The sequence below is a fragment of the Nannobrachium achirus genome (genome assembly GCF_963921795.1).
Source record: "Nannobrachium achirus genome assembly, chromosome: 4".
NCBI lineage: Eukaryota > Metazoa > Chordata > Actinopteri > Myctophiformes > Myctophidae > Nannobrachium > Nannobrachium achirus.
In genome coordinates, this window is record NC_137813.1 from 65,419,047 (window position 1) to 65,439,888 (window position 20,842).

At 41.6% G+C, this 20,842-nt stretch overlaps 2 protein-coding genes across 6 annotated transcripts in view; both read left to right on the forward strand.

The window, feature by feature from the left end:
• The window catches only part of nfatc2ip (nuclear factor of activated T cells 2 interacting protein), a 29,807-nt gene extending 23,486 nt beyond the window's left edge, over positions 1-6,321 (forward strand). For all 4 annotated transcript variants that reach the window (XM_080723844.1, XM_080723843.1, XM_080723845.1 and 1 more), the window contains 4 exons: positions 451-643; positions 3,082-3,226; positions 4,332-4,447; positions 5,679-6,321. In XM_080723844.1, the coding sequence (XP_080579970.1) occupies positions 451-643; positions 3,082-3,226; positions 4,332-4,447; positions 5,679-5,846 (622 nt within the window). In that variant the 3' untranslated portion in view covers positions 5,847-6,321. The remainder of the gene's footprint in view (positions 1-450; positions 644-3,081; positions 3,227-4,331; positions 4,448-5,678) is intronic.
• Positions 6,322-8,210: 1,889 nt separating this feature from the next.
• The window catches only part of spns1 (SPNS lysolipid transporter 1, lysophospholipid), a 40,471-nt gene continuing 27,839 nt past the window's right edge, over positions 8,211-20,842 (forward strand). For both annotated transcript variants that reach the window (XM_080723841.1, XM_080723842.1), the window contains exons 1-4: positions 8,211-8,435; positions 12,942-13,142; positions 17,577-17,642; positions 18,784-18,920. In XM_080723841.1, coding sequence (XP_080579967.1) covers positions 12,953-13,142; positions 17,577-17,642; positions 18,784-18,920 — 393 coding nt within the window. In that variant the 5' untranslated portion in view covers positions 8,211-8,435; positions 12,942-12,952. The remainder of the gene's footprint in view (positions 8,436-12,941; positions 13,143-17,576; positions 17,643-18,783; positions 18,921-20,842) is intronic.

Sequence of the window (20,842 nt, forward strand, 5' to 3'; positions counted from 1 at the left end):
GTCGTCTATTTCTCGCCTAAAATGTTTTTAAAGACATTCTTCAGGGCAAGGGCAGGGTTTGGTTGTAAATGACACTGTGTGTTTGTTTACATGGTAGAAATGTTGGATACGGCACTAAATTCACACAGCTCAGCCTGAATGCAGCCGCTGCTCTGAGCCGTCGATTAGGCAGCGGTGAATTATAGAGCGAAGTCATTATACGCTCATAATTCACCGCTGATTTCAGCGCTCGACCAATCAGAATCAAGCATCCAAACAAGCCGGGTAATAATACAATATAACTTAAAAAGTTGGGTACAACTTGTGAGGTTGTAGATTGGCTATTTTCACAATGTTTGCCTCTTTCTTAACCCCGTATTTGTCCAATTTGGTATTAAAAGGTCTTAAAGGTCAATCAATTGTCATTTACAAAATGTCTCTCTCTCCCTCCCCCTCTTGTCTCTTTGTCAGTGACATGAACAGAAAGCTGAGCGCGTTGGGCTCCCGTCTCCGTACGTCCCCGTTGAAAAGAGCCAGGCAACCCAGCACCCCGTCCACGCCGACCGCGGGGTGCGGCCTCAACGAGGACGAAGAGGAGGGCGACCGGGACGTCACCCTGAAGTTCCGCTGGCGCTCTGTCCTGCACAAAGTCACGGTGCCATCTGTACGTCACACGATGGCCAAAACGCAAAACCTCCTATCCGAAAAATTCACCTTGTTGGGAAAATGAAAAAGAAAATGTGTGTTCAACACCAAAAACCTCCTATATACTATTTCTAGGTAAAAACCTCCTATCTGCAGTCGACAACATGCAGATAGGAGGTTTTTACCTAGAAATAGTTAGGCTATTTTTTTGCTAAATAACGCTTTTTAAATCACTTCATTGAGATCAAGATATTCTACTGGTTTGTTACAAGTAGGGATGTCCGATATTTACTTTTTTACCGATAACCGATAATATCCAACCCTTAATTTCCGATTCCGATATTAACCTATACCGATACCGATATATGCTAATATAATATCTAGCAGTGATTCTCAACCATTTGAATTTCAAGGACTCCCAGTTTGAAATGCATTAGGCTACTGACCCCCATTTAATGGCATTTATATATCGCTGGGACCCCAATTTACATTATAAAATCATATTAAGAGTGTACAAATGGAATGGGTCCATTTCATTCCATTTGTACACTCAGTTACAGACCTGTAAGGGTCCATTTGGTTGCTAAATATCTAACATTAGCTGGGGACCCCCTGAGAGTCCCCATACCCCACTTTGGGGTTTTTTACCAATATTTTCCGATATAAATTTGTATGCTAATATCGGCCGATAATATCGGACATCCCTAGTTACAGGTATTACCATTAACATTTTTTATCAAGTTTCACCACCTGACACCAATCATTAGCAATCAACAAGTTAATGCAGATAGGAGGTTTTGAGCTTCATCATTTTGCCACTTTTGCAAACCTGTCAAATGTCATGTTCTGGTCACATGACATTTTTTGGCAAAATGAGGGGCAGAACAATCTTGCAGACAGACTGACCTGCATGTGCAGCATAGCCTGTCGTCCTCATTTCAAGTGAAATCCAAAAATCATGAAATTTGCAGATGTTTTGTGGAGGTTTTGTGTTTTGGCCATCAACATCATCTTTGCTTGCACACAGTTTGCGGAAGTTCGTGGTCATCTTCATGTGTAAAGTGCAGAGTGTGAATTGTTTCTTAGCCCCCCTTTTCTCCCCAATTTAGTTGTTATGCCAATTATTTCTAGCTTGGCATCCCCAGCCTTATTCGCTGCGTTCATCTGTTTCTCACTTCTCAGTCTTTCCAGGGTCCATTCGACTCGCGTTTCCATTACGTAGGCAAGTCAGGAAGGGATTTGGGTTTTACGTTGGTCAACACCCCATCAGAAGCCACAAGCCGTTTGCACTCATTTGGACACGGAGACACGAGGCTTTCCAGACTGTAAAGTGAGAAAAACTAAACGCTGAGCCAGAGCAGTGTAAGCAGAGTGGCGACACGCTTTGATCTCGCCGCAGACCGGAAGTGGCGTCGCATGGAGCCTGTTCTCATTCTCCTCTCCAAGTTAGACAACATTATTAAAAGGGGGAAAAAGACATGATTTAGTCTACTTACCAGCGAGTGAAAATGCCTCGGTTATAATGGGGGCGGACGGGGCTGAAGAGCAGCAAAGGCTCGCTAAGAATGAGAACAGGCTCCAGTAAGCTAGGCTAAGCTAGCTTTCCACCATAGAGTAAATAGGCTTTCCACGCTTACAATGGGAGTCGACGTAAGTGTCATAACTCTCTCTCTAGGGGTCTGCGCTGAACATACCAAGCAGGCTGGATCCCAGACTAAACTATTTCCTCACACACATTTCTGTGAGTTGTCACTGCTGCCGTGCCCGTGTTTCGAGCTTGTAGATCTGCTACTTTTGATGCTTTTATGTGACGTTAGGGCGTTGATAAAGACAGGGTTCCCACGGTCATGAAATTCCTGGAAATATTTTGAAAAAATATTTTTCCAGTACTGGAAAAGTTTTGGAATTCATCAAGGGTCCTGGAAGGTCCTGGAAAAAATGTCTATGCATTGTCTTTGGTTATTGATTTTGTTAATACCTCTGAAATGACAAATTAAACATGGGCCAAATTGTCAAATATTAGAGGCAGAAATTGTGAAAATAGCCGATCTACATGCTCACAACGCCTCGCAACCAATAAAACCGTGTTATACAAAATTCCTCTACTCTTAGTGCTCGTCAGGGTGCCGTTCAAATATGATTATTTGGGGGGGTCACGGCCTGAAAAGGTTGAGAACCACTGGCATACACTACCTGTCTTTGGGCATTGTGCATAGGAGTAAGCTACTCGTTATTGAGCTGAATTATTCTTATATAGTCCTGGAAATTGGGTTAAATATTCTGGAAAGGTTTTGGAAACGTTTTGGAAATTAATTGGTAAAGATGTGTGGGAACCCTGGATAAAGAAAACAAGTGACAATATGGAGATGCCCCCGGACAGCAACGATAGTTTTCTCACTAACTCGCAGCATGCTCTCGCTCTGTGCCCTCATTTGAACACCCACTTTGCGTTTTCAGTCTGCGCCGCTGAGCAAGGCGGTGGAGGAGCTGTCCGTCAAGATCAAACTCCCGCCCTCCCGCATCCTCCTGCTGAGGAAGGAGAGGGAACTGCCCACCGACTCCACAGCCAATGAGCTCGGCCTCGGCATCGCCGACATCATAGGTGGGTCGCGCTCAATGCGCACAGTAAGTTGCCTTACGTCTTTACAGAACAATAAAAGAGAAAGGCATTAGGCATTGGTTATTAACTCATTGCATGCCAGGCCCGATAGTCCCGAGATTATTTCAATGTCTTTCCCTGCCAGGCCCGATAGTCCCGAGAATTTCCGCCATTTTGAAGAAAAAAAAAATCAAATTTTTTTTTGGACCCCAAAAAATGTAGTAGGCATGATAGAAATCGCGAAATTGCATGTTTAAGCCCCATAGCAACCCCATCTATCAAACATGGCAGCCATCTTTGTTTACATTTTAGGAAAACATAATGGCTTCTATCTCATGAATGCCTGAACGGATTTCCATTCGGATTTTTTTGTTTGAAAGCTGTGAGCAATGTGGACACACGTGGTGCATTATCTAGGCATGGGTGTGCATGATCCGTGCACTATGAATTACATGGAAGTCTATGGAGACTGGAGGCATGGTAGAGTACGAAGGTATTGTTAAATGGCGGGGAATGTGTTAAGGGTACACATTATTGTGTATCATTATTTTATGCTTTAACTATTGAAAAATAGCAGATATACAAGCTCACAGCGCGGCACCGAGTGCCGCGCTGCGAGCTTGTAGATCTGCTATTTTTGAAAATACGTGAACATTTTAATTTTTACCTGTGTCTTTTGAATCCTGTCTTTTTGACAAACCTATGTTTTGTGTCAGCAATCTGGCTAGCCATCATCAAAGAAAAGGTCCTTTTCACTTAACTGGAGCTCAGTTAGTCTGTTCTTGAGAGACTACTATGTCAGTGGTTCTCAAACTGTTTCATGTGAAGGACCTCCAAAATTAAATGTTTTTTCAAAATATCTCAAAATATTTAGTTCCAGGTGCCACCCAGAAGCAAAATTTGAGTTACAAATGTTCGCTTGAAAAAAACATATTCAAAGATTTGCACACATTTTCACGACTTTTTCAAAAATGGCAGATCTGCACTGTACAAGCTTGCAGCCCGGCACTCTGTGCCGTGCTGTGAGCTTGTATATCTGCTATTTTTCAATAGTTAATTTTACATATGACAAAAGATGAGACTGTGATTTTCTTTTTTGCCATCTCAGACTGTGTGATCATCCAAGAGGAGAATAAAGAAGCGGATGAGAATGATGATGGGATGATAAGCATCAGGATCCAGAACAAGGAGAGGAGCGCAGCACAGACCTACTCCCTACACAGAGTGAGTATCGACCTCACCTAGGCACGTGCACACATAGACATCAAAGGGGGCTTGAGCCCCTGCCCTTTTATCCGTCTGTACAACCTGCCCTCATTCCATGCCATTCCTGAAGGCAGCATTCAATAGAATTGCTTTGTCAAAACCCTCATGCAGCATCTTATGTTGAAAGAATTGCCCTCTCTGTGTAGAATTCCATGCCATTATGCCACACCGAAAATAGTCCACCTCCAAGCTCACAAGTCACAACGTGTCGCAGCGCGACAGCTTGGACGTCTGCTATTTTCTGTACTTCCACCAAAAGGCCCTTTTGGAAATTCTAACATTCTCTGACCCTGACCTCACCTACTAGTTTTGAAACAGTTGGGTCATCATACGCAGACAAACGTGTCAGTGGCAAACACTTGTCCTTGTCCATGGCAAATTCTAGATTTTCTGATTTACACACAATTATACTGTCCTTGTTTTGACCATAATAGTGGTTCTCAAACATTTTGTTTGCAAGGAGCCCTATAACTCAGAGTGACAGAGTGTACAAATGGAACCAGATGGATCCATTTGTACACTTTTTACACAGTTTTTGTCGGATTCCTGAGCCAATAATTGATGACCAGCAGTGGTTCCCTATGGGGACACAAAGAGCCTGCTTTGTTCCCTATGGAGTCTCCTCAAATTATTGTTTTAGGAATGAGACAAAAACCCGCTGGGGGGGTGGGGGTGTATGTGTGTTCTCTCCTCCGCACCATCAGTGCCCATACCCTAGGTTGGGTTGGCAAAAGGGGCCTTTCTGTGTGGAGTTTGCATGTTTTCCCTGTGTCTCCTAGGGTAGATACCCTCACAAAAACATGCAGTAGTCCTGGTTTCTATACCGCCTCCCCCTGGCCAGCCGGGGCTCCACAGGTGTGGCAGAGGGAGAGCAGAAACCAGGACTACAGCTTAGGCATTGGCACTGGGGGAAAAAAATGGGTTATAATCGTGGGATACAAAAATAAAGAAAAAAGGAATAGCGTGTTCCTTCCACGCACTATGTCCAACCGGGGGGAACTTTCCCCCTGTCAGGGGAAATGAAGCAACGTGGACTCCTCATGCATAGAAAGCATGAGGTCAGTCCGTGGCTCTCCCTGGGTTGGCAGAGGGAGTGTAGCGCCCAGGTTTACAGTAGATAAGTGACATTGGGTGAGGAAAAAGAAAAAAAAAGTCTAACATTGCCTCGGTTCCTGTGTGTTTCCGTCAGGACGCCGCCCTGGGCTCGGTGCTCCGCCAGTACCTGTCCACCACCTACCCCAACGCCAAGCGCAAGCCCAAGGTGGTGTTCTGCTTCGACGGCACCACCATCACAACCAACCAGACCCCCTCCCAGCTCGACATGGAGGACGGCGACGTCATCGACGTGTGGGCCTGAATATTCAACCCATTTAGAATGGGTACTCATTATTATAGTGTATTATTATTTTACGCTTTAACTATTGAAAAACAGCAGATATACAAGCTCACAGCGCGCTGCGAGCTTGTAGATCTGCTGTTTTTGAAGAATTGTGGAAATTCGAATTTTGACCCGATTCTATAAGTGTCTTTTGAATCCTTTGTGTAAAACCTTTTCATGTAAAGGACCCCCAAATGATATTTATTTGGCCACGGACCCTTGTTCCAGGGACCACCCAGAAGCAAAATTTGAGTTACAAACGTTCACTTTGAAAATACATATATTCAAAGATTTGCACACATTTTCACGACTTTTTCAAAAATAGCAGATCTACAAGCGTGCCGCGCTGTGAGCTTGTATATCTGCTATTTTTCACTGGTTAAAGCATTCAATAATGCTAGGCCTAAATGGCTTAACAGCGTTTCTTTTTATTATTATTATTATTTTGGAACTGTTGCACTTACGTTTTAATTATTAAAATTATTATAGAAAATAATATGTATAATAAACTGTTCTTTTGAGTTTGTGGCTGCTGTTCTTTGTGATTAAGCGTTATAATGTAGAATATGTTTTAAATGCAGGCCCGGATCTACCATATGGGCACTTTGGGCACGTTTAACAAGAGCTTGTGGCCAAATAACTTGCTACTTTGGACCCTTGTTTCTTTGCTCCGTTTCCTTGAATCAGGGTTCCCACGGTCATGAAATTCCTGGAAATATTTTGAAATTAGAAAAATATTTTTCCAGTACTGGAAAAGTTTTGGAATTGATCAAGGGTCCTGGAAGGTCCTGGAAAAAATAGCATCTGGTCTTTGGTCTGCCACGGGGTCTCCTCCCAGTGGGACTTTCATCGAGGACCTTCCTAGGAAGGTGCTCGAGGGGCATCCGTACTAGATGCCCGAACCACCTAAGCTGACTCCTTTCCAAGTGTAGGAGCAGCGGTTCTACTCCAAGTCGAGTGGTGGTCCTTTGAAATAAAAGAATGTTGCAAATCACGGGTCTTACTGTTGGTGGGGAGATATAAGGAGAGGGTTCACTGCAGGTCCTATAATCGAAATTAAACCATTTCTCTGGGGACCCTTGGAAGTTGGAAACCCCTCCTTTGAGAACCATGGTTTGATTGATTGAAGACTTTATTAGAAGTGTACAGTATCAGTACACGTACAGTATCACAAGTACAGTTCAACTAAAAGGATACCTCAAAAAATCCTTTGGGCTTGTTTCAATTGGGTTAACAGAATGACTATAACACAGTGCTATGCAGAAAGGAGAAAATAAAAAGTAGTTAAACAATGCATTATAAAAGGTAAAATGTCACATTTTTCACTATTTTTGAATGTATGTTGTATCGTCACAAAAAGGGGGTCCTCCCTATGTTCCCCAGGTTCTATGTTTCCCACACACCCTCTCCCCAAGAAAGGTTCTATGTTCCCCGCTCAGCCGAAAAAAGTATCTGTTCCCCACCCAAAAAAAGGTGCAGTATATTATGTTCCCAATTCCAATGTCGGAAATGGTGGGACATTTGGGCACTAAGAACATGTGGGCAATCCTAATTTAGGTGCCCAGTTGTCCAGGTGCCCAGTCACATGTCCTTATTGCGCAGATGTCTCCACCCTAAGTGCCTACTCGTCCAGGTGCCAATTCGCCAAATGCCCATGTTCCTAGTGATGTCCATAGAGCCCCCCGTATTATTCGTAATTTCTCACCATTATGTTCCATTGTGTGTGTTTAGAGTTGTTATTAATAATTAGAAATGAATGTTTCCTGCATTTTTGGATAAGCTGGGAACCTAGAACTTTTTTTTAGTTGAGAGGGGAACATAGAACCTTTTGTGTGGGGGTAAATGGGGAACACAGACGCGGGGGAACATAGGACCTTTTTTTAAACATTTTCCACATTTATGTTAAAAATAAATCATGATTCTGTCCATTTTGAATAGCTTGCATATATGATTACTACTGTGCAATTAACAGATGTGTGATAGTATTGACATTGGTTCTCAGTTAATAAGTAGTATAGTATGTTTAGAAATTGTAGTGGCCAGCCCTGCTACATGCACGTTTAAAATAAATACAAATGTTGTAGCACCGACCTCCCCACCCTACGAGGTGGTAGGGGGTCCCTGCTCAATCTCCCCATTAGTTTGTGTGTCCCCCCTGGCCTGAAAACGTTGAAGACCCCTACAGTAAAAGGAACTTGGCACAACAGCGACCTCTACCGGAGGCACAGAATTCGCCAGGTCACCGATTTCGGCGTGACGCCCGCAGAGGGCAGCTCTTCATTACAGAAGTCACGTGAGATGCGACGCGGAAGTTAATTTTCATTTTGGATCCATCATGGCGGCGGTGGCAGCGAGAAGAATGAACACCCAAAGTGCGTTGTTGTTGTTGTTGTTGTGATAATTACAGACAACACGTCGTCGTCATTAGCGCTCTGTGTTTTTACCAGGAACGTTTTAATTAGAATATTGTCGACATGAGCTTTTAAATAGAGATTTAAACAGAGCAGAGCGACGCTGGAATTGTGAGAGAAAAAAGAAGACTTCAGTCCTGACTCATCCTCTCTGAAGGTAAACAACCTGCACACAAACAGTATTTTCTGTAGCTAGAATATTTTTTTAAGCAATTTCTTTCTGGTTTTCCTTCAAAAGTGACATACAAATATACACTAATAATAATAATGATAATAATAATAATGACAACAACAATAGTATTGTTTTTCTATAGTCAACAATAGACCTACTTGAATAAAATGTGTCTAAAAGTAAAAAAAAAAAAAAAAGAAAACAGCAAATTACTGCAATAATATTACAGTATTGTTATGTTACTAATAATGTATACATCATCACACAGCAAATTACTGTATTACTGCAATAATATTACAGTATTGCTATGTTACTAATAACACATAACACCAACATCTAAATGCAAGGCAGACGCACCACAAACATACTGTATATGTATAACCCATGATTATATTAATTCAAGTGTATTAGTAGTAAGCTATAAACACCTGTCATGCAACTGGTTCAGCCTCACATGACAACGAATATAGACAAATATAAATCCCGATATGAAGAATGATGAATTAGCTAACAGACATGTAAGAACAGTTTTATCTTTAGAGCAAATGTAATGGTGCTCAATATCAAACGTTTCTTCCTTGGTGCAGCTGTGTGTGTGTGTGTGTGTGTGTGTGTGTGTGTGTGTGTGTGTGTGTGTGTGTGTGTGTGTGTGTGTTAGTTTGGGGAGAGTGTACAGATGGGCCTTTGCAGGTCTGTAGCTCTGAGAGTGTACAAATGGAACCAAATTTGGTTCCATATGGTGGTCCTTGAAATGTACAAAATAAAACAAAAACATTTCAGTGGGTGGAGGCATGCGTACAAGTGGCTAAATATGTCTCTTTAGACACAATAAGCTGACCATTTCTTTATGACTATTTACAGTAACACTGCTAGCCCCCATAAGTCACATCTGCCCATGAAAGATTGCGATGCATCTTGGGAATGGGCTTATTTTGTCTAAAAAGACATATTTAGTCACTTGAAACCATGGCAGGAATTTGCCCCTCAGTTTGGCCTTTGTGCTCCTCCAAAAAATGGCATGACCTGAGGCCACAGCGGCCTTAAAGGGATATTCCACTTTCAAAATAACTTTGGGTCATTTTATCGTCTACTCAGGCTTGACACCCTGAACAGATTTTAATTTGCTTCACTGAGTATTTAGATATTTGATGTAAATGTTACCATGCCCTCCTCCTCCAGGACCTTTCCCCATACACACAATTGTAACTTCAAACTCCATTTTAACCATGATAGAGTCATTAAAAACACCTATTACTTTTTTTCCTGGTGACTCATAATACCATACTAATACGTGAGCAGGCCATGTTTTTTTTTTTTTTTTTTCAACTGTTTTCAATTATTTTTTATAATCTTTGGGGAAAATGGAAAAAAAATATATAATGCAATTGAAAAAAAAATATTGAAAAAAATGCGGTCTGCTCACGTATTAGGATGGTATTATGAATCACCAGAAAAACAATAATGGGTGTTTTTAATGAATCTATCATGGTTAAAATGGAGTTTGAAGTTACAATGGGTGTGTATGGGGAAAGGTCCTTTAGGAGGAGGGCATGGTAACATGTACATCAAATATCTAAATACTGAATGAAGCAAATTAAAATCTGTTCAGGGTGTTCCCAAAAGCCAGAGTAGACGATAACATGACCAAACGTTTCTTTGAAAGTGGAATATCCCTTTCATGCCCCAGCTGACTGTACCACTTCCTCCTCTGTCTCTCCTTTCTTGTCATTATATGTAGACAGTACACAATGTCTTTTTCTCGTCATGTAGACTAGACACCAGTGTCTTTTGTTGAGATTCTGAAATCTTGATTCCCCATCTTTAAACCAATCCAGCGACTTTGATTGGTGCAGGGCTCAGATTGTAAATACCATAATGTATCTATTTCACTGCAGGTTATCATCCATAACCCTTAAATTCAACACATTGTTTCAATGGACTAAGGGCCTTCCTGCCCTGGCGTTTGGCCTTTGTGCCCTCAAAAAATGGACAACACCAAAGACCAAGTGGCCACGCCCCTAAAATGACCAAATTCCAGGCCTGCTTGAAACCCACTGAAATCAAAATCGCTAAAACAATAGAAAGCAGTAAATGAAAACATTTTAACACTCATCTTTTCTTTTCTCTAATTACAATCTAAAATATGAACCCTTGTAAAAAAAATAAAAAAGTTGTCCTTGTCAGGATTTGATACAGGCTGCTAGACTCAGGTGACTCTAGCTCCCCCAGATTAATGTTTAACAACTCGAGTATTTAAGGACAATAAATCTATCAGCATGTGGAATTTACCATAAAGGCTATGCTATGACATAGAACGTAGTGTTTCCCAAAACTGGGGGTTGGGGCCCCCATGGAAGTCCCCAAATTACGGTATGTTTTGGGCCGTCCCCAAATGATTAGCTTTATGTGCAACATTGTTACTAGAAATGTGCAGATCTCCTGTATACACATAAACTGTATGTTGGTGTGTTTATAGTTGAGTGAGAAAACAATTTGATTTCCTAAGACGGAGGCCTTCAACAGGGGGTCTGGGGGGTCCTCCAAATCTTTTTGTGATTCCCTCCTTTTATATATGAACCACTTACACCCCAGCATCCATATTCGAAGAACTTTAGCCAAAAATAGCAGAACTACAAGCTCGGCTATTTTCGGCAAAGAGGTTTGGTGTAGAGGGGGGAAAAGAGCAGACTAAGTACATGATGAAATATCAAGTTTATTAAGTAGTGACGGTTCAAGTGGTTAAATATCTGAAAACGCAAACTGACATGAATCCAAATTACACTGATGATTTTGCTGTCAAACGATGAAACTATATGGAATCTATGAAAAGGTTTTGGGGGTCCCTGCTTCATCTCTCTCTCAACTAAGGGGTCCTTGGCCTGAAAATGTTGAAGACCCCTGTCCTAAGAGAAAGAGGCAAAGCATACAACACAGCTTAGTCACTAAATACACATCATGTGGATTCATTGATCTGTAAAAGCATACACATCAGCATAGGTGTATTATTATTTGATTTCTACACGAGAACACAGTCCAGTGTCCACATGACCTATGGTTAGTTTCACTAAGTCAACACATTTATTTCAGAGACAGAGGCCGTCATTACTTCCCCTTCCTGACTTGGCTCTTCCAAGTTCCAACACCATTATCTCCCGTTCCCTAAACTGAACTCTAGCCCATTTAGGCCTAGAATTATTGAATGCTTTTAACCAGTGAAAAATAGCAGATATACAAGCTCACAGCGCGGCACCGAGTGCCGCGCTGCGAGCTTGTAGATCTGCTATTTTTGAAAAAGTCGTGAAAATGTGTGCAAATCTTTGAATATATGCATTTTCAAAGCGAACGTTTGTAACTCAAATTTTGCTTCTGGGTGGTCCCTGGAACTAGATATTTTGAAATGGGGGTCCGTGGCCAAATAAATATCATTTTGGGGGTCCTTCACATGAAAAGGCTTGAGCACCACTGACATAGTAGTCTCTCAAGAACAGACTAACTGAGCTCCATTTAAGTGAAAAGGACCTTTTCTTTGACGATGGCTGGCCAGATTGCTGACATAGAAACATAGGTTTTTTCCAAAAATCTTAGAAGGATTCAAAAGACACTTATAGAATCGGGTCAAAATTCTAATTTTCACGATTTTTCAAAAATAGCAGATCTACAAGCTCGCAGTGTGAGCTTGTATATCTGCTATTTTTTTATATTTAAAGCATAAAATATTGCGTCATAATGTGTTCAGGCCTAAATAGGCTAGTGAATATTTCCTGTCAGCTGAGCACACTGACATGACCTAACACCTACTGCTACGAATAGAGGGAAGCTTTTTCACAGAAGGTAAGGGATATGTTATACTTAACGGAAAGTAACGCAAATGGACAAATTATTTTCACTTGCCCATTAAGACCTGAACAATACAACAGCAAACAAAAAGTCTTCTAAAAAAACCTATGTTTCTTTATCTGTGGTAATCATTTTTAATGTCAAGGGCCCCTATAATTATATGTATTTGACCACGGACCCCATCACAAAATATTTAGTTCCAGGGACCAGAAGCAAAGATTTTAGTTAAATGTTCGCTTTAAAAGAATATATATATTGAAAGATTTGCACACATTTTCAACTTTTTCTTTTAAACATGTCAAATCTACAAGCTCATAACATGACACTCTGTGCTGCATTATGAGCTTGTATATCTGCTATTTTTGAATAGCCAAAGTATAACAAATTATGGCTAAAGTGGTTATTTGACACAGATAAGTTCCCTGGTCTTAGTGGGTTAAAGCTGCACAACTTTCCTCCTCTGCCCCGGATTTGAGCCCGGATTTGGATTCATCCTCCAAAAATAAAGCACTACTTTTTACTTTGTCCTATTGTAGAAGTTTGATCAGTCTTGGCAAACACGTGTCTCGACGACCGTGACATTCAGTCATTTCGCTGACGTCCTGCATAAATAACCTTCCCTGTACTTGTTCCCCTCCCCCGCCACCCTCTCAGCGCCGGCCATCATGTCCGTGGGGGACCCAGCGTCGGACTCGGCGCCCTTCCTGTCGGACGAGAGCGACGCTGAGGGGGCGGAGCAGGAGGAGCGGGAGGAGGAGCCAGCCAGCGGCGTGTCCAACGTCCGAGCGGCGCTCACCGTCAGCATCCTCTGCTACATCAACCTGCTCAACTACATGGACCGCTTCACTGTGGCAGGTAAACTACGGTGTTACAACTACATACTTTAATAGGTAAACTGTGGCAGTTAAACTACTGTGTTACAACTACATAATAGGTAAACTGTGGCAGGTATACTACTGGGTTATAACCATGTACAAGCGCACAGCTTTAACTTATTATTTTTGCCTCTTTCTTATATATATATATTTTTTTTTTTGTATTAGAAAGGTCTTAAAAGTCCTTAAAGTGAAGTCCACTTCACTTTCATTACCCCTAGGGTGAGAACCACTGGTTTAGAAGGCATTTGTAGAATGGGCCTTTCTTAAGGCCCATTCCCACTGGGCCAGATAACGGATAAAAAAATCTCTTTCCCCAGATATTTTTCCATTCAAAGTGGATGGTAGATACAGATAAATAAAAAAATATTTGCCAAATATCTGTGGTAGATATGGCACCACCTCTTTAAGGCATATTTGGCTTATTAGTAGGGTTGGGTACCGAAACTCGGTACCGGGACAGAACCGATAAGGACATGACGGTTCCTGGGTACCCAAAAATAATATTTACTTTCGGTACCGCTTATCGGTTCCTAGACGCACCAGTAAAAAAGACGTGCTATCCGTTCATCCGGCTACATTACATTACGTGCACTTCACAGGACAAGCCCTACACGGGCTACACTACGAAGGGCGCACACTCTGAATTGGGAAGCGGCTCTTGTATTCCTCCAACACACATACACACATACACACAAGCGCACACACAATCGGGGAACAACTGCTTTGCCACTCAGTCTAGTCAGTCAACAACAACAGCGATGCTAGCAAAATTAGCAGCCCATCCAGTACAGCTGAGCCCTGCACAGCCACAGAGAGACGTGAGATGGAGTCGAAACATTTATAACAGCGTGGCATTCATCTGAAGACTGTACGGCAACGGCAACAGTGCTTGCGGACCCCCGCGTGTCTCTCTGGGTTATGGTGAGACTGCGGGCTCAGCTCTGTCTGTCGCTCGCTCGCTCGCTGAGCTGAGCTGTGTTATTTTGTCAAATCTAAGCTGGCAAATCTAACACTTCCGGTAGCCGATCTTTTCAGAATAAGATGTTGTGCTAGCCGCAATAAGACTTCCAGGCGGTGGTCTTTTTCGTAATGCAATAATCCTTCCAGACGATGGTCGACTTCTTAATCTCTTCAGAATAAGAGTATCGCTGAAGACATTGAAATATGATTTCATTTGTCATATTTCATTAAAACTGTAATTAAACATTCAAATTCAATTAAAAAATATATGTTTTAAATGATTCATTAAAACTGTAAATTAAACATTAAAATTAAATAAAAAAAAAAAAGTTTTTGTGTAAAAACCAAACCATTTTGGAACCGAAATAGGAACCGTTTGGAACCGTTACCGATAAGCAGAACCGAAACCGGAACCGGAATCGTAAAAATCCAAACGATACCCAACCCTACTTATTAGCCAGAGATCTTTTTAAAGGGTTAAGCATACAGGGTGGCGGTGCGGTAGTTCTCTGGAGGGAAGCGAGGAGAAAGCCTTGCTATTTACAGAGATAAGAGAGGAACTTACTCCTGTCACGAGACCCAAGCCGTACCCAAAACACCAGATATATCAGGCCAGTGTGCCATGGTATCTTGACTATGATATTCAGATGCTTTGAACAATGAACACTAATAATGTCTCTAGGGCTTAGGGCATTCACCAAATAAGCCCATCATCATAAGAATTCTGACAAGCACATGGAATTGTAGGTATTACACCAAGCAAATTTAAAACTGTCCAGGGTGTTCATAAAAGCCTGATTAGACGATAAAATGACCAAAGGTTTTTTTTAAAGTGAAATATCCCTTTAAGTACGTCTTCCACCACTGGTTATAGACAGGTGTGATGTCAATGTTTTACATTATATTCAGTGTTATTTAAGTGTGCCTGCCATGCAACGCAATGGCAAAACACTTATTGTAATCCGCCATACTTAATTAATTAAGTCCATAGTTTCGCCACAAATTTCTGCACGTAATAACTGCCGCACAATTTACGCCACCCACGCAATATATACATCAAAACGTGAGGCTCGGCCGGGAATAGGTTGCTATTACTTTTCTTTCCGATCCGCGTTACCATTGCGACGTAATTCGCAAAAAACGACGCCAAAAAACCCCATTGACTTAGAATGGGGGAAACTTCGGCACGTAATAACTGCCGCACGATTTACGCCACCCCCGCAATATATACATCAAAATGTGCGGCTCGGCCGGGAATGGTGTGCTATTACTTTTCTTTCCGATCCGCTTTACGATTGCGATGTAATTCGCAAAAAACAACGCCCAAAAACTCCATTGACTTTGAATGGGGGACTCCGAAAAAAAACCAGGAACTTTGGCGCCACATAACTCTGCCATACTTTTGCCTAGCAACGTCATTTAAAATGTAAAATGCTCACACAACTTTGGTCTTTTTCCGACCAATAGGGATGAGCTGTAATTGATTAAGCCTCGCCCCCTCTTTAACAGGAAGTGCCCTTCACCAAACAGGAAGTGCCTCTATAACTCATGAACCGTTTGTCGTACAGACTTGCGGCTGGTGTCATACCTTTTCTTTTTTTCTAAAATTTTTTTTTCTCAATTTTTTTTTTCTCAAATTTTTTTTTTCTCAAATTTTTTTTCTCAAATTTTTTTTTCTCAAAATTTTTTTTTTCTCAAAAATTTTTTTTCTCAAATTTTTTTTTCTCAAATTTTTTTTTTCTCAATTTTTTTTTCTCAAAATTTTTTTTTTCTCAAAAATTTTTTTTCTCAAAATTTTTTTTCTCAAATTTTTTTTTTCTCAATTTTTTTCTCAAAAATTTTTTTTTCTCAAATTTTTTTTCTCAATTTTTTTTTCTCAATTTTTTTTTCTCAAATTTTTTTTTTCTCAATTTTTTTCTCAAATTTTTTTTTCTCAAAAATTTTTTTTCTCAATTTTTTTCTCTAATTTTTTTTTTCTCAAAAAAATTTTTTCTCAATTTTTTTTTCCTCAAAAATTTTTTTTCTCAAAATTGTTTTCTCAAAATTATTTTTTTCTCAAAAAATTTTTTTCTCATTTTTTTTTCTCAAGATTTTTTTTTCTCACAATTTTTTTTTCAAAATTTCTTTTTCTCAAAAAAGTTTTTTTCTCAATTTTTTTTTCTCACAAAACAATTTTTTCTCAAAAAACTGTCGTTAAAGTGCGACCCGTGATAACGGCCAAAAATGCTCCAAAACGCCACTAATTAGTCGAAATGGCTGACTTCCTGTTTGGTTTCTGATTGGCTGCTGGCCTTGTGACGTGGGTAGAGCTGCGAGGGCCTGGTCATCGCTGCTTGCAGCTTTAATTCATTAATCGTCCATGACCTTAATTGGGGCCTATTTCGCCAAACAGGAAGTGCCCCTCACCAAACAGGAAGTGACCCTTGATCTCGTGAACCGTTTGTCATACAGACACGCGGGTTGCGTCAAATGAAATAACGCTAATGCTAACACCAACCGCTACACAAGGTTGCACAGACTTAGCGAGCTGCAGGCACACTTAAAATTTCTTAGAAATTTTCTCTTCTAGTCATTATAGTTATTGTCCTTGGTATGGATGGCCCTTTGTCTTAAAGGAGTAGTTCACCCCCAAAATGACTTTTTTTCTATTGATTACTCATGCCATGGAGACTTGAGTTCAATAATATTTTTTTTGTATTTGTCGCATTCCAAAAGGCAAAAAAATATAGTAAATGTGCCCCCATTGATGGGGACCCATCCGGAATCAATGGGGGTACATTTATTGTAATCAAATTATTGTCTTAGAAATGCGACAAAAACCCAAGAATATTATTGAACTCAAGTCGTTTTGGGGGTGAACTACTCTTTTAAGTATACAGCGTATAATCTAAAGCAGTGGTTCTCAACCTGTGGGTCGGGACCCCCTGGGGGGTCCCCACATTATTTTGGGGCGTCCCCAGACAATTAACTTAATGTGCAACATTGCTTTCTCACTCAACAGTAAAATGTTTAAGTGTATAGAGGGTATCTGCACATTTCTAAAGTGAACATTTAAGGACTTTTTAATACTTCTAAAATGACAAATTAAACATTGGCCAAATTGTCAAATATTAGAGGCAGAAATTGTGAAAATAGCCGATCTGCATGCTCACAACGCCTCGCATCGCGAGGCGTTGTGCATGTGCATGTTGTGCATGTTGTGCATGTGCATGTAGCATGTAGATCTGCTATTTTCACAATAGAGCCGTGTTATTAAAACATGTAATGCCTCAGCTCTTAGTGCTCGTCAGGGTGGGAGGGGTCCCCCAGTTAAAATATGATTATTTTGGGGGTCGCGGCCTGAAAAGGTTGAGAACCACTGGTATGAGCAATCATTATACATATCTATCTATTATATAGATACAATTTAATACATTCTATCTCTCTTCTCTATGTCCTTTCACCCTCCCAGGAGTTCTTCCAGACATTGAGAGGTATTTCTCGATCAATGACGAGAAGTCCGGCTTGCTCCAAACAGGTGTGGCATGCACATTCCCTTCATTTCTGACATTGCAACTGGCTTTGCGATTTTTTTTTTTTTTTTTTTTTTTTCATCATACTTGCAAGGTTTTGTTTTTGATTTAGTTTTAGTCAGTTCTTTTGAATACAATTTCACTTGGTTTCAGTCATATTTTAGTCATCTGAAAAGTTTTAGTCTAGTTTTAGTCGACAAAATCTACAGTTGGTTGTGTCGCCAAAATGCATCTTGGCAGGCCTTGATGGTTGATTTTAAACTTGGTCGCATGCTGAAAATAACAAATAGATCTGCTATTTTCAGAGCGCAACCAAACATAAAACGACTTGTCTTTTAGTTCCCTCCCTAACATTTTAGTCTCTTTTATCTGTTGACAAAATTGTCAATATATTAACTTCTCTGCTCCCACTGGGCTACTGGGCTAGCACTGAAGCTAAAGCTAAATTTACATATAAATCTGTGCATATAAAAATTATATTTCCCCCAACACTGGTTGTTACTTGCATTGTTCATGTGAATATGCTTGTTTATGTTTAATTGTTGAAATGGCGGACACAATGTTTTCACCGAGAGGGGATGTTGCCTCTCGCCGGGGCAGCGGGGCTCTAAATGCGGGGGGCTTGCCACTTTTCCCCCCGCTGCCGGTAGCCCCCGCTAGCTGTCCTCACACGCTCGTTGAGTCACCTCGCACGGCGCCACACACACACACACACACACACACACACACACACACACACACACACACACACACACACACACGCACGCGCGTTAGAATGCGTTCTCCGTAACGTTAATAGTTTCAATATAAGGAACGATGTTGGGCTAAGTAAGTGATTTGAAGAAGGATATATAAATTGATGAAATAGAAACGCCGTGTTTATCTGCATTTCTCCAGACCAGTAAAGAGGCTGTCTGTCTGTCTTCTTTCTCCTCCTCCTCCCCGCGCACGTAGGCGGGCAGTGGAGGGAGCTACGCTGCGGGCGATGGGACATTTTAATTCAAAGTGTTTTCAAATGGACCATGTGACCTACTGTATCATACTATTATAATTTCGGGGCTGACAGCGGGTCTTTAAGTAAAAAAATGTTAGTTCTTTTTCCACCACTGACGGAATGAACACTGTCCCCCCCCCCCCCCCACGCAGTGTTCATCAGCAGCTACATGTTCCTGGCTCCGCTGTTCGGCTACCTGGGTGACCGCTACAACAGGAAGGTCATCATGAGCGTGGGCATCACCTTGTGGTCGCTGGTGACGCTGGCCAGCTCCTACACGCCCAAAGAGGTGAGTGCCGCGTCCCCAAAAAAAACATTGAGTCCTTTGTTATCCCCTTCTGTCCAATGGGCCACAGATATAAAAAGCTAGATACCTCTTGCGCCACTACAGTTCATTGGAGCGACCCGTCATACTTGATAGGCAGAAGTGCGAAGGTGCCAAAAGCACGCTGCCACTCAGTGTGACTGCTGGCCAATCGCAGCACACTTTTCCGGGACTTCAATTCAACCGAACGTCCCCTTTTGTGACACACGTGGAAGCGTCCACGCCAAGCCCCCAGAACCCTGGGGGCGCCCTGAAACCAAATGGACATGGTGGCCATTTTGAGGTACTGCAGTTGGGTCTACTAACCACATGAACGCGCATAGGCTTCTTTGTATTGACGCGCGTTCATACCGGAAGAGCTCGTTCATGAATTTGAGCCCCAGCGCGTCCATGAACACAAACTATGACGAAAAATGCGTCACAGTGGCCCCACTACGCCACGGTTTGACTACGCGGAGGGAGGGGTGAAAACGCCTCATGCGCTGGGTGAGCAACTCAATGCAAGTGGACGGGCAGGGATATCTGGTGTCCTCTCTATTCTTATGGTCCACGCCTGCAGCAATACAGTCTTGGAAAAGTTGCCTATCAAACAAGACGGACACCCCCAGAGCCGAAGGAGGCGTCTACCTTTTTATGTCTATGCAATAGGCTATATGCACAGCAGCCATTTTGGAGGGAAGTTGGGTCTCTTCTCACTTCCTTCGCAGGTGTTACCAATAATACTAATGAAGGTTCCGTTCTGGTCAAACAGAGTCAGGGTGCTCACCTCTTTGGGCGTGAGAGTGTACAAATGAAACTAAATGGACCCGTAACGGGTCCATTTGGTTCCATTTTTACACTCCCAGAGTTATGGGGAGGTCCTTGAAATAAAAGGTTTGAGAACCACTGTGCTACTTTAGTATCACTGGTCCTTTGGAGGAAGTCAGAAGAGACCCAACTTCTCTCCAATATGGCTGCTGTGCATATAGCCTATTGATTCCTCCCAACATGCATTCCTGCGTGTCGTCACTGCTGTTTTGTCGCTGCTATTGGCTCACATGCCCGTGAGGAGCCCCCACCGGGGAGGACCCAAATGGAGAGACAGGCGGACCCCTGTTACTGAACACGCTATAGCAACGATTATCTGAATACATTTAGTGCTATTTAACACAAATTTTAGCAATAATAATAATATTCCTTTTTGAGTTAATGGTTTGGGACGGTGTCTGATTGGGGACAGTGTCTGCTAAACGGGCAGCTGCCAAATGGGCAGCTGCCAAACGGTGATTAAGCAATGAGACAGACTCGAGGTCAATGCTTTATCCTGGTTATTGGAATCATGGCTGTGCAATTAGATTGCTTACTGCCCCTCTGCAATCCAAAAATCATTATGCGTTGTTTACCATTACTATAGGCCAGTGGTTCTCAACATTTTCAGGCTGTGACCCCATCATATTTTAACTGGGGACCCCCATCATATTTTGTACAACACGGTTCAACATGCTCACAGCGCCTTGCAACACGAGGCGTTGTGAGCATGTAGATCTGCTATATTCACAATTTATATTTAATATATAATATTTGACAATTTGGCCAATGTTTAATTTGTCATTTTAGATGTATTAAAAAGTCCTTAAATTGTCACTTTGGAAATGTGCACACGCTTAAACTTTATGGTGGTTTGTTTACTGTTGAGTGAGACAACAATGTTGCACTTTAAGTTAATTATCTGGGGCCCGCCCAAAATAATTTGGGGACCACCCCTTTCGGGGTCCATTTGGTTCCATTTTGAGTTATCTCGGCGTTATCACTACGGGCAGTGCTTATAACGAAGCCTCCTAACCCATAACCTCACTCTATGTTGTGCTGTGTAATAGTCAATATTTAACATTTGTAATGTTCTGTTG